Consider the following 14460-nt stretch of genomic DNA (forward strand, 5'->3'; position numbering starts at 1 on the left):
CGCTGAAAGTATAACACCTGCCCATTTACCTCCTCCCTCCTCAGTATCCAAGGGCCCAAACATACTTCCAGGTGAAGCAGTACTTTATCTCCATTTCACTCAATCTAGTCTATTGCATTCGCTGCTCACAATGTGGTCTCCTCTGCATTGGCGAAATGAAACTGGGTGACCACTTTGCAGAACACCTACATTCTGCCCGCAGATAAGACCCTGAGCTTCCAGCTGCCTGCCACTTTAACATGCCACCCTGTTCCCCGGCCAACATTTCTGTCTCAGGCCTGCTGCAGTGCTCCAACGAAGGTCAGTGCAGGCTGGAAGAACAACATCTCATTTTCTGTTTGGAGACCTTGCAGCGTTCTGGACTCAACATCGAGTTCAATAACTTCAGGGCTTGACCTCTCTTATCTACCAGCCCCCAATCTCCACACCAGGCCTTGTTATCACATAGTCTGCCATTACACACCACCTATTGTTAGCCACTAACAGTCTCCATTAATAGCTATTCACCCTCCTAGCCAGATCATTATCCACTCCTTTGTCTGTACAATTGTTCTTCTCTCTCTTGAGGCTCTATCCTCACTCATCGTTTACTCCTTACGCCCTCCCACCACCCTATCTTCTGCATAAAAACTGACATTTTCCGAGCTACCATCAGTTCTGAGGAAGGGTCACTAGACCTGAAGCATTAACTGAGTTCTCTTCACAGATGCTGCCAGACCTGCTGAGCTTTTCCAGTGATTTCTGTTTCTGTTTTTGATTTACAGTATCCATAATTCTTTTATCTATATTCACTCTCAATAATTGGATTGGTGGGTGCATTGCCCATTCGGAGTTGTGTTATGCAGTCCAGGAAGGATCAAGAGGTATGGGAAAGTGAAATGGGAAGGTTGAGAAACTGGTTTTATGGAACTGGGTCCCAAGCCCCGTGTGCCTGGTGCAAGATAAATCCAGCCACTCAACAGTGTTCGAAGCAATCACTCTTCACATTATAGAATTGCTACAGTGTGGAAGCAGGCTATTTGGCCCATCGCATCCACACCGACCCTCTGAAGAGCATTCCACCCAAACCCAACCCCTTACCCTATTCCTGTAACCCTGCATTCTCCATAGCGAATCGACTTAGCCTGCACAACTCTGGACACTATGAGCAATCGCAAGGTTTGTGAAGGTTGAGGTTTAGGGTGTAGGTTTGCTCGCTGAGCTGAAGGTTTGATATCCAGACGTTTCATTACAGGAATTCTCTGGCATGTCTTTGCTTAGCCTGTCCCAGGATAGATATGTTGTCCCAGTCGAAATGGTGTTTTTTTTTCATTCGTGTGTAGGGCTATGAGGGAGAGGGGGTCATGTCTTTTTGTGGCTAGCTGGTGTTCATGTATCCTGGTGGCTAACTTTCTTCCTGTTTGTCCTACGTAGTGTTTGTGGCAGTCCTTGCATAGATTTTATAGATGACGTTGGTTTTGTCCATGGGTTGTACTGGGTCTTTTAAGTTTGTAGTTTTTGTTTGAGAGTGTTGGTGGGTTTGTGTGCTACTAGGATTCCGAGTGGTCTCAGTAGTCTGGCTGTCATTTCTGAAACTTCTTTGATATATGGTAAGGAGGTTAGGGTTTCTGGCTGTGTTTTGTCACAGCCAAAAAAAAGAAACACCATTTCAACTGGGACAACACATCTATCCTGGGACAGGCTAACAAAGACATGCCAGAGAATTCCTGGAGACCTGGCACTCCAACCACAACGGCATAAACAAGCATATAGATCTAGATGCCATCTATTAACCCCTCAGAAAACAAACAGGAAATGACATCACCACAAACCCCAGGAACCCCATCCAGGAGAAAGATATAAATAGAAAGCAGGAGACAACAGCTTCGCTTCACTTGGAGGGCACCACTGATGATGTTACCTAGCCAGGTAATGAAACGTCTGGATATCAAACCTACAGCTCAGCGAGCAAACCTACACCCTAAACTATGAGCAATTTCCCATGGCCAATCCATCTGACCTGCACATTCTTCAACTGTGGGAGGGAATTGGAGCACCCTGATGAAACCCACACAGACACGGGGGAGAACATGCAAACACCACACAGGCATTCACCTGAGAGTGGAATCAAACCCTCACTAATAGTTGTAAATAGTGTAAATCATTCGCAAATGTTCACTAGTTTGCATTGGTATAGTTTCAATCCTCATCTGTCAAAAGCATCCAGAACTCTGTCATGATATTTATACAAGCACCAGGAGGGGCAGATAATAAAGATTCCATGACATCACATGAAGAAGAACAAGTGTTCTCCTGGTGTGGAGCCTAACATTTCCTTTCTCAATTACTGCTTCTAAAAACAGACTAACGGCTTACTCATTGCATTCATGGCATCTTGCTGTGTCCAAAACGGCTGCTGTAACAGCTGTTCTTCTGAATGACCTTGATCTGTTCCTATGGTACAGAACAATCACTAAGTTCGTGGCCATTGTGTCAGTGTTGAGCAGTACCCTTACCTGACCGAGCATTGGTAACATAATCCGAATGAGCAGATTTCCGGAGCTGTTGCTTTCTGCTTCTTGGCTCGCTCCCCCACCACTATCCATAGCGTGACCGATGTCCTGCTCTTGCTGTGACAGAGGGAAAGAAACAATTCTTATTCTGATAGAATTGATTTCCTCAAGAGTGTGAACTCCCTTCAGTATTTCCATATTTCCATGGACAATCTACTGGTCTTTCCTCCTAGTTCCTGTTGCATGATATCTAGAACAGATCCTGTTGGCAATTTAGTGTTGTAGCCACAAAGTAAGCCAGTTAATACATGCAGCGCACTTTATGAAAACAATGCCCTGTTCACAGCTGGCTATCTATTTCTCTTGAAATAAAGTCCCTCCAATGTGGCCCAATTTTCTACCTAATACCAAAGTTTAATGTTTCAAAAGTAGCAAGATTGTCACAAATCGTCACAAGGTCAATAAAAAGTATTGAGCATTAACCTTCAGAGTATGAACTTCAACAGTTGTAGAGGAAGCCTCACTATCTTGTTCACAAACACAGCTTTGGGTGAGCAATATAGCCTTGCTAGCAAGTCCCAAATCCAGAGAGAAATTTTCAATAAAAACACGTTAGCAACAAAGAAAGCAAGGGACAACAAGATTAATGTAAGACTCCGGTCTCTCTCTCAGTCTGTAATAAACATCTTTAACTGCAATGAACTCCAGTGGATCTTTTGGCAAAATTTCATTCCAGAAATGAATCTCCCATTTCCTCCTAATGGCACTGACTCGTGCTAAAGTACAAAGGATAACATAACACATAGCACAGAAACAGAGCAGTCCCTTTAACTTTAATCACTCCTAGTTGGGTTCTACATGGACCTCCTTCCGAATCCTCCTGATTTAATCTTGGCTCTAATTGTCTCTCTGAAATAACTCCACAGAGGCTAGTATCCCATCACCAAGTCATCCTTTATTTACACAGGCACAATACATGGACTCTGACCAGCCAGCTCAGAGTCAGTCCTTCGTGTGAGGAGACTCACTGAGACTCCTGTGTATATCTGTCTGCCAGGGCTCCCTGATTGGGGCTGTTAACCTGGGCCAATCAGGGGCTGTACTGATAAAGGGCTCCTGCCCAAAACATCAATTTTCCTGCTCCTTGAATGCTGCCTGACCTGCTGTGCTTTTCAGCACCATTCTAATCTTGACTCATACTCAGCCTGAAGAAGGGCTAATGCCCGAAACGTCGATTCTCCTGTTCCCTAGATGCTACCTGACCTGCTGCGCTTTTCCAGCAACACATTTCCATCTCATACTCAGATCAACCTGCCAACCTAATTCCAATCACTACACTCCCCCTCCTCAAATACAATGTTCCTTTCACAGTTCCACCACTCTCTGCATAAACAGGTTTATCCTCAATTCTTTGTCAGACTTATCAGTGACTATATTATGGAACAGAACAGTGGGTGACCTTAAGGTACTGGTCCTTTGCATGTATTCCAAGAAGGACAAAAACAAACAAAGCCAAAAACAGGACTCCTGAGATTTTGGAGGAGACAGATGTTGTGATGAATGAAAACAAAACAGGATTGTGTAGCTCAGGTGGATTCTGCAAATGGAAACCAGGTCAAACACAACACATTGAAAGAGTAGGTGAAGAAGGCCGGTAAATGAGAATAGAAAGACAGTCAACATAAAAGGGAATCCAAAAATTTTCTATTAATGATTTGATAGTAAGTGGGCAAGTGAGAGATGGAATGACTCCCATTAGGAACAAATGGATAGTAAATGTTTAGAGGTGTAAGGTAATTCTGGAGCACTTAATGATGTCTTGGTATTAGTTTTTGCTAAGGGAGAGGAATCTGAAAACAATATTGGAGATAAAAGGAGAAAGTAGAGGTCATGGATAATGTGACAATTGGAAGGGAGGAGGTAGCTGATAGGCTAAGCTTAGTGGTAGATAGGTCCCTTAGCTTGCATCTTGTGTTCTAAAGGAAGTGGGTGGAAAATATAGAGGAAGGGATTCCCTTAATTTTTCCAGCTTCTCTAAATATAGAGGCGATGCCAGAGGTTCAGAGATTGTGAATGTAACACCTTTATTCAAGAAAGTGTGGATGGACAGTCTGAGCAACTATAGGCTAGTTGGTTTCAAGTCAGTCATTGGTAAGGTTTTGGTATCTTTAATCAGGGGAAAAAGTAACAGGAAAGTGTTCAATTCATTAAGAATAGCCAGCAAAGACACTTAAAAAGCAGATTATGCTTGTTTCAGCAAACTGAATTTCTTGATGAAGAAACAGAAGATTGCTGGAGGGAATCTGTGGGTGAGATTTATATGGATTTTAAGAAACAGGTTGACAAGGTGCCACAAAAAAGGCTGGTTAACAAAACTGAGATTTGTAGAACAGAAGGGCTAGTACGCAGTTGGATAAAAAAATCAGTTCAAGGACAGAAAGGAGCTGTACATGGTTGTTTATCAGACAGCAATGTGACAGACAGTGGTGTTCACAAGGAGTCTGTAAGACTGCTTTTTCTTTGCAATATATAACTGGCTTGGACATTAGAACATGGAGTACAATTCCAAAACCTGGAGGAGTGGCAAAAAGTGAACCAGCAGAATGAGCAGACAAGTGGGAGACAAAATTTAATATGAAGAAATGCAAAATCCTGCAATTTGGCAATTGGGATGGGGAGGGGCAAGATTGACTTAATATCATATTTCTAAACAATATTCAGAATGAGGGGGACATGGGGATGCGTAAGGGGATCTTTCTTGTGTTCTATACTTCGACACAGAATTACCACTCTTGTCCTGGATTGATAAGTAATGCAAGTTAAATTTACTTGAAAATTTAAAACAGGTTTACTTAATTGGTAAAATGCTAAATCGCAGTTACAGAACAACTGATGCACGCATCCTCAGTCTAATATGATGCTTCTTGGACTCTTCATGGCTGCTGGAAAAGTGGTGTCATCCTGTTCTGTGGCTGGTTAACAAAGTCAGCTCCTAAAGCAGTTCTGCTCTTAAAGTAATAAAACAACACTAAAGTTGGAAGCACAAACTGAGACTCAGTTAGCAAAATATATAGGAACTTGAGTTTCATAAACGATGACACTGAGTACAAAAACAGGGAAGTTATGCTGAACCTTATGCTAACCTTCAGTTAGTCCTCAAATAGTGAGCATTGTTCTGTTCACTACACTTTAGAAAAATGGGTAAGTTCTTAACAGGTTGCAGAGGAGATTCGCCATAATTTTCTGACCAGGGCCTTACTAACAAGGGTGATGCTGTTATTGTCTGGCAGACTGACCTCTACATTGCAGAGGCTGATGGCCAGCTCTCAGACACCTCCTTCTATCTCCCTCTGGACCATGGTCCCACCATGGAACATCAGGCCATTATGTCTACTACAGTAACTAACTTCATTTCATCTGGTGATCTCCTTCTCTCTGCCTCCAAGCTCATAGTCTTCCAACTCCGCACTGGTCACTGTTACCTCCTTCCCAGAATCCACATGTCTGCTCCTGCCCCACAGAACCCATTTCTTCCCATCTCGACCCAATTATTTTTCTCACTTCATCCAGTGCCTTCCCACTTACACCCGTGATCCCTCTGATGCATTACATCAGTTTTAGAAATTCAAGTTTGTGGGCTCTAGTCACCTCTTCTTTCCAATGGACAGGCAAACCCTTTACATGTCCAACCCCACCAGAATGGTCTCAGTGCTCTCTACTTCTTCCTGGAAAAAAGGTCTGATTTGTCCCCATCCGTCATCAGCCTCTTCCACCTGGCCAAGCTCATTCTCAACCTGAACAACTTTTTTAACTCCTCTCACTTTCTTCAGATCAGAAGGGTGGCTGGCCATGGGTACCTGCAAGGGCCTTAGTTATGCCTGTCCTTGTGAGGTATGTGGAACATTCCTTTTTCCACTCCTATTCCAGCCCCCGCCCACAACTGTTTCTCTGCTATACCAATGACATCAGTGCTGCTTCCTTTTCCAGTTCAGAACTGGAAAAGTTTATTAATTTCGCTTCCAATTTCCACCTCACCCTCACTTTCATCTGGTCTATCTCTGACTCCCTCATTCCCTTCCTTGACATCTGTTTCCATTTCTGGGGATAGGCTGCCCACCAATATCTACTGTAAACCCACCGACTCTCACAGTTACCTTGATCATACATCCTCACATCCTGCTTCCTGTAAAGACCCTATTCCTTTCTCCCAGTTCCTCCGTCTCCATCACATCTGTTCTGATGATGCCAACTTCGACATGGGAGCCTCTGAAATGTCCAACGTCTTCCTCAACCGAGGATTCCCTAGCACTGTTGTTAACAGGGCCTTTAGGGTCCGACCCATCTCCTGCACTTCTGCCCTCACCTCCCCTCTTCCCACCTACAACAGCGATATGGTCTCCCTTGTCCTCACCTTCCATCTCATCAGCATCCACACCCTGAGGATCATTAGCTGCCATTTCTACCACTCCAACAGGATGCCACCAATAGACACAGGATGTTGCCAGTAATGGAAGGTTTGAGTTATAAGCAAAGGCTGAGACATTTTTCACTGGAATACAGGAGGTTGAGAGGTGACCTTAAAGAGGTTTATAAAATAAGGGGTATAGTTAAGGTGAATGGCATATCTTTTCCCTAAGGCTGGAGATTTCAAGACAAGGGGGCATATTTTTGAGGGGAGAGCAGAAATATTTTAAAAAGACATGAGGGGTCATTTTTTTTTTACATAGAAAGTGATTTGTGTGGGGAATGAAATTCCAGAAGAAGTGGTTGATGCGGGTACAGTTACAACATTTAAAAGACATTTAGGTAGTACATGAATAAGAAATATTTGGAGGGATAGAGGCCAAGCACAGGCAGGTGGGACTAGTTTAGTTTGGGATTATGGTTGGCATGGTTTGGTTGCACCAAAGGGTTCGTTTCTGTGCTGTATGACTCTATATTCCCCTCCCCTCCCTTGTTTGCCTTCCGTAGGGACCGTTCTCTCTGAGACACCCTGGTCCACTCCTCATTCACTACCAAGACGCACCCCACCCCCACAGCACCTTCCCCTGCAATCCCTGAAGGTGTAACAACTGCCCATTTATCTCCTCCTTCCTCGGTATCCAAAAGCCCAAACATACCTTCCAGATGAAGCAGCACTTTACTTGCACTTCACGCAATTTAGTCTACTGCATTCGCTGCTCACAGTGCGGTCTCCTCTACATTGGGGAAACAAAGCATGTACTGGGTGAACGCTTCACAGAACACCTATGTTCTGCCTGCAAAAATGACCCCGAGCTTCCTGTAGCCTGCCACTTTAACACACCACCTGTTCCCTGGCCAACGCCTCTGTCTCAGGCTCACTGCAGTGCTCCAGCAAAGCTCAGCTTGGAAGAGCAACACCTCATTTTCTATTGGAAACTCTACAGCTTTTTGGACCCTATATCAAGTTCATCAATTTTAGGGCTTGAGGCACCTTCTCCCATGTCCTTACCCCATACCCCACACGCCGGGACTTGTTACACATGGTCTCCTACTATACACAATCCATTGTTAGCCATTAATAGTCTCCATTAGTAGCCATTCATTCTCCTAGGCTGACCATTATCCATTCCTTTGTCTGTCCATCTATTCTTCTCTCTCTTTGGGCTCTATCTCCATGTATCACTTACTCCTTACACCTTCTCACCAGCCCATTTTCTGCATAATAAACAACTTTTTCCTTGCTACCATCAGTTCTAAGGAAGGGTCACTAAACCAGAAACGTTAACCCTGCTTTCTCTCCACAGATGCTGCCAGACTTGCTGAGTATTAAAAAGAATCAGTCCAGGGATGGTGAGGTTTCATTACAAGGCTACAGTGGGAAGGATGGATTTGTTGTCCTTGGAGCAAGGATGGAATGTGGGAGACTTGATAGGGGTGCGTATAATTATCACAGGTTTACATAAAGTAGACAAGGAAAAACCCCTCCCATTAGTCAATGGTAAAATCTAAGAAAATAAGATGCAGGAGCAGAAATTAGGCCATTCAGCCCATCAAGTCTGGTCTGCCATTCAATCATGGCTGATGTTTCTCAACCCCATTCTCCTGCTTTCTCCTTGTAACTCTTGATACTCAAGAACTTATTTATCTCAGTCTTAAATATACTCAATTACCTGGCATCCACAGCCTTCCGTGGCAATGAATTCCACAGATTCACCACTCCGTGGCTGAAGAAGTTTCTCCTTATCTCTGTTCTAAAAGTCTTCCCCATTTGCTGGGGTTATGTGAAGAACATTTTTACACAGTGATTTGTAACAACCTGGAAATCACTGCCCATGAGAGTGGTAGAAGCAAAAGGGCAGCACGGTGGCTCAGTGGTTAGCACTGCTGCCTCACAGCACCAGGGTCTCAGGTTCAATTCCAGCCGTGGGTGACTGTGCAAACTCCACAGAGACATTCTCCCAGTGACTGCTTGGGTTTCCTCCGGGTGCTCCCGTTTCCTCCCACAATCCAAAGATGTGCAGGTCAGGTGAATTGGTCATGCTAAATTGCCCACTAGTGTTAGTGTTAGGAGGGAAATGGTTCTGGGTGGGTTACTCTTCGGAGGGTTGGTGCGAACTGGTTGGGCCGAAGGGCTGGTTTCCACACTGTAAGGAATCTAATCTAATCACACGAGCAAGTTTAATAGGCACTTAAAGGAGGTAAACAATCAGTGACATGGGGCTATAAGGATCATTACTGTCTAGATCCAGCCTGTAGGTTCACTACCGTTTCAAATGACTTACTTTAGCATGTTGACTTTGTGCAAGTTGCTATCATTTTCAACAGTGCAGTTAAAGGGGAATTCCAGCAAACATGGAGCTCATAAATAACATGGGCAGAGAGGAAGGCACATATGACAGAGGCAGAATCAAATATATATGTACACATTTCAGAGAGTGAAATGCAGAAAGAGGAAAAGGAAGAAACACAAAAAGACAGACAAGAGGCCGCACAGAAAATGATACAAAGACATAGAGATAAGCACATACAGGCAAAGCATAGTGAGAGTGAGAGTGAGAGAGAGAGAAACACAAACCCTAGGAGTGTGAAATTGGTACAAATACAAAGAGAGACATGAAGGAACAAAAAGATAGACAGATATATTTATACAGAGCTACCCACAGCTACAGAGAGAGACAGAGACAGAGATACAGACAGAAAAAGACTAAGCCACAAGCACAAATATAGATATACATATGCTATATACAAAAGCATACACTTATGGTTCAGTCTTTGTTCTCCAAATATATCTATCTATCTATCTATCTAATTTGCCTTACAGTTAGCTCACAACTATGAAACTCCAGATATAATCACAACGCTGTTTTCTACTGTCTTTCAGCCTACCTGGTTCACGATTTGTCTCCTTTCTGCCATAGCTTCTGGAACTGTTTGCTTTGGTATATACTCAATACCTTTTTTTGTATGAGCAAGTGAAAATGAAAGTAATTTGAAAGGGTTATAATACACTTCCTTTAGGTTTCAGTTTAAATAAAAATCACAAGTTGAACTTTCAGTTTCAAGGAGCAAAGCAAGTTGAAAATGATCACTGGGGCATTAACATTTCATGATTTTTCTCTCATTAGTGTATGTTGGGCACTGGCCCAAGGAAGTACATGCGGTTAGAATGAACTTGGTAACTATAACATTCAATTTGCTCCCCAACTCTGCCTACTCCATTCTGTTTCTTTTAAAAGAACCTCTACCCTCCAATGCCTATAGAGGGCACTATCCTGCCAGAAGTGTCATTTTTCAGATGACCAATTAATCCTAATTGCCTTCTTAGTTGGCAATAAAAGACCTTACTCTATTTGCAGAGGGGACCAGGAATTTTCTTCCATGTCCTGACCAATAGGCATAATTAAAAGTGATTACCTTAACATTTATCTTGTGGCTTTCTGTGGAAGCCTACTACGATGAAGCTGATGTGAATTAATCTGCCACTGGGGCACCCAGGAGCTCTAGTTTTGCTTTCTGAAAGAAAGGTTAACTGTAGTCTTATTATGATGGATGAAGATTAGATTAAGAACAGAACAGGGTAAATAGAGGTAGAAATGATTGAGTATTGTGTAAAACAAGTGTCACAGTCATGGAAAGCAAACTGGTTTAGCAAGCCCAATGGATCTGTGCTTTGCTTATACAACAATAAAAGCAATGTACTCCCAATGCTGGAAATCTGAAATGGCAGCAAGGTCACTTGACCTGTAATTCAGAGGCTCAAGCGAACAACCCAGAGATATGGGTTCAACAGCAGCTGGTGGAATTTGGAATATTGTACGTAGTTTTGGTCCCGATATCTCAGGAAGGATGTACTGGCCTGGAGCGTGTTCAGAGGAGGTTCACGAGAATGGTCCCAGGAATGAAAAGCTTAACATATGAGGAACATTTGAAGACTCTGGGTCTATACGTGATGGATTTAGAAGGATGAGGAGGGATCTAATTGAAACACACAGAATACTGAATGGCCTGGACAGACTAGGTGTTGGCAAGGTGCTTCCATTGGTAGGAGAGACTAGGACCTGAGAGCACATATTAAGACTAAAGGAAAGACCTATTTGAACAGAGATAAGGAGTAACTTCTTCAGCCAAAGAATGGTGAATCTGTGGAATTCATTGCCACAGAAGGCTGTGGAGGCCAGGTCATTGAGTATATTTAAGACTGAGATAGATAGGTTCTTGAGTATTGAGGAGATCAAGGGTTACAGGGAGAAAGCAGGAGAATGGGATTGAATGGTGGAGCAGACTCAATGGGCTGAATGGCCTGATTTCTGCTCCTATTTCTTATGGTCTTATGAAATAAAAAAACTGGAATTAAAAAAGCTTAGTGTCTGTACTGGTGACCATTGCAACTACTTTCAGTCATTGTAAAATCCTATCTGGTTAGGGAAGGAAATCTGCTGTCTGTCCCCATCTGGCCTACATGTGAATCACACCCACAGCAACATGGTTGACTCCTAACTGCCCTCTGAAATGGCTGAGCAAACCAGTCAGTTCCAGGGCAATAATTGATGGGCAACAAACCCTGATGCTGCCAGCAACGGCCACATCCAATGCAACAATGAAAATAATGCTGGCAACACTCAGTGGGTCTGACCGGACCTGTGGAGTAAGAAACAGAGTTAACATCTGAAATGATAACTCTATCTTCCACCCACAGATACTACTAGATCTGCTGAGTATTTTCAGTGTTTCTTTTTATTTATTTACCTGCTCCCTTTTGGGAATGCAGCGATCATCATCAACAAGTTACATTTACATAGTGCCTTTGATGTAATAGAACATCACAAGTCACTTCACAGAGTGTTATTAAAAGGAATGTTACACTTCGCTAAGTATTGAAATATTAAGGTATGGAAGAAAATAACATCAAGAGACATGATGCTAGGACAAGAAAATTGTGTGGAAATAGATGATCAGCCATGTTACTTTGAACTGAGGCCTCAAGAGGCTGAATGGCCCACATCTGCTCCTATTCCTTATGTTCTTATCACTCAAAGAGGTGGATTCTGAGGATTCTCTCAATGCGGCAAGAGAGATAAAGAGGGAAATAAATTAAGGGAGGGAATTTGTCAACAAAGGGCCAAGGCAGCTGCGAAGATAGGGCATTACGAGTGGAGTGATGAAAATCAAACATGTGCAGCGGACTAGAAATGTGATAGTGCAGGCATCTCTGAGGAATGTAGGGCCTGTGTAAGGAATGTGTCTTTTTGGTTGTATTGTAGAAGGGCTTCTCTCCTCAAGGCCTAACATGTTTTCCTGCACTATCAGTGCAGGCATCTCTGAGGAATGTAGGGCCTGTGTAAGGAATGTGTCTTTTTGGTTGTATTGTAGAAGGGCTTCTCTCCTCAAGGCCTAACATGTTTTCCTGCACTATCATCTCCAAAATGCCGTTCCTCTGCCAAACCTATCGTGCCTGTCTTGTCCATCAAGATGGTGCCGAGACTGGGCGACTCTTTGTGAGCACATTTCTTACAACCATTCTGCACTTAGAAACCTCAATTCTACATCTGCAAAACTTCCTTGTATGCCTCGCTCTGTCTAAGCACCCTGTGATTTGTATGTCCTTATACATTACAATCTGCTTTTACTGCTCGCAAAGCAAAACTTTTTACTGTATTTAGGTACATGCGACAACAATAAATCAAACCAAATCAAATCAAATCAAAATCAATGACAACCTGGATCTACCACACACCATAGCTGTAAGAACTCTTCCTGTCAGGATATCTCAGTCTAGCCTGTCACCCCTGGTGTCTGCACCAACTTTGAATCCTGGCTATACATCTGATCAACCATTGGTAATCTGGAGTTGTCCTTACATAAAAACATAGAGAACAGAGTAGAACTAGGCTATTTGGACCTTCAAACTGTTCTGCTGCTCAATAAGATCATTCAACTCAGTCCTCTGTTCCTGCTTTCTTCCCATACTCTTTGACCACTTTAGCCCGACGAACTGTATCCAACACTTGAAAACTATAGTTCACTGTCAATGTATTGCCACAAAAGCCAAAAACAAGTGCTTCTCACTACATGGAGGTGGCATGGCTGAAACTTCTTGCACATGCAACTATACATTCCTACCTCAATGGCTGTTTATGAAAAATGCCTGGTTGTAATTCACCAGCTTGTAGCCACCCCATTTCTTTAGCCTTCCCAAACTCTATTCTCCTTCTTCTCCAATGCTCACTGTACCCCAGCATCTTCACATTGTTTAATGTGGGGGTATCACATAAAGGGAAGTCCTCAAATGATCATTAACTTTTGTTTGCAAATATCAAAATGGGGCAGAAGCCAAGAAGAGGCTGCATTTCTTTCCCAGACTGTAAACAAGCTGCTTGCATGTTGAACAACAAGTCAGTGATTAATCACTGCCCTCAGTTCTTATCCACTAGAATTCCAGCTGGCTCATAGTGCTCAGAGCCACGGCATTCTGTCATCCACAAGATGATGTTCTTCTTGCTCTATGTCCTCATCCTCCTCTTCCTTGGAAGATGGTTCCTACTCTCCCAATTCATTAGCCTCCATCACATCCCCTCTTTGCCTGCTCCTATTGTAAGGCATGTTGGCTCAGTGTAGTGTTAGCACTGCTCACAGCATCAGGGAGCTGGGTTTGATTCCAGCCTTGGGTGATTGTGTAGAGTTTGCACGTTCTCCCCATATCTGTGTGGGTTTCCTCTGGGTGCTCTAGTTTCCTCCCACAGTCCAGAGATATGTACATTAGATAGACTGGCCATGCTAAATTGCCCCATAATGTGTGGGTCACGTGGATTGGCCAAGGGAAATGCAGGTAATGGGGAAGAATGGACTGTATTGTGTCTACGCTCTGCCTCAGTCAGGAAATTATATAAGGGAGTGATCAGCAATGCGTTGCAGTGGATAACCCTTGTCCCTCAGTAACCAGTCAGGCATCCAGACCCTGGAAAGCAGCCGGAAAACAAAAGTTGTCGAGTATGTCGGATTTGTGGCAGTTCCTGGGATACCGGCACCAATCCGTAAGAAGTGGAGCAGAGGTGATCACAAATCAATTACACGGTGATGGGAGAGAATCCTTTTCTATTGATGAGCTCTGCTGTGTTATGATAGGGCTCTCTCAATGAGCTCTGCGAGGTCAATGGCACCATGTACCAGGGGGAGCCAGCCATGCCCTACTCCCCAGGCTGCAGCACTCACCTCCACCATGAGGAAACAAGGTAAAGTGAAGTAATCGGGCATAAATGGCATTGATCAGTCTTTATGCCTTTGTGGGTAGCGATGATTGAGATCCCACACAAGGCCCTGGTGGCTGTCTGTAAGGATCCAGTCACATCAATTCAACACAGCTGTAACCTTGACAACCACTGGGATAGGATAGCCAATCCCATCCCCCTTTCAGGTCAGGTCACAGCTCCCACTCCAGCAGTTAGCACGGGTCAGTGCCAGTGTCCCAGGCTACGGCATCTTGTATCAGCAGCATAAGGGACAGAAC

At 43.6% G+C, this 14460-nt stretch overlaps 1 protein-coding gene across 1 annotated transcript in view; it reads right to left on the reverse strand.

The window, feature by feature from the left end:
- LOC122550130 (NEDD8 ultimate buster 1-like) overlaps positions 1 to 10194 on the reverse strand; it is a 57777-nt gene extending 47583 nt beyond the window's left edge. The window contains exons 1-2 of the mRNA XM_043690759.1: positions 9843 to 10194; positions 2496 to 2609 (exon numbers count right to left, since the gene is read on the reverse strand). Coding sequence (XP_043546694.1) covers positions 2496 to 2609; positions 9843 to 9872 — 144 coding nt within the window. The 5' untranslated portion in view covers positions 9873 to 10194. The remainder of the gene's footprint in view (positions 1 to 2495; positions 2610 to 9842) is intronic.
- Positions 10195 to 14460: the final 4266 nt, after the last annotated feature.

This window comes from Chiloscyllium plagiosum, chromosome 5 (genome assembly GCF_004010195.1).
Source record: "Chiloscyllium plagiosum isolate BGI_BamShark_2017 chromosome 5, ASM401019v2, whole genome shotgun sequence".
NCBI classification, from domain to species: Eukaryota; Metazoa; Chordata; class Chondrichthyes; order Orectolobiformes; family Hemiscylliidae; genus Chiloscyllium; species Chiloscyllium plagiosum.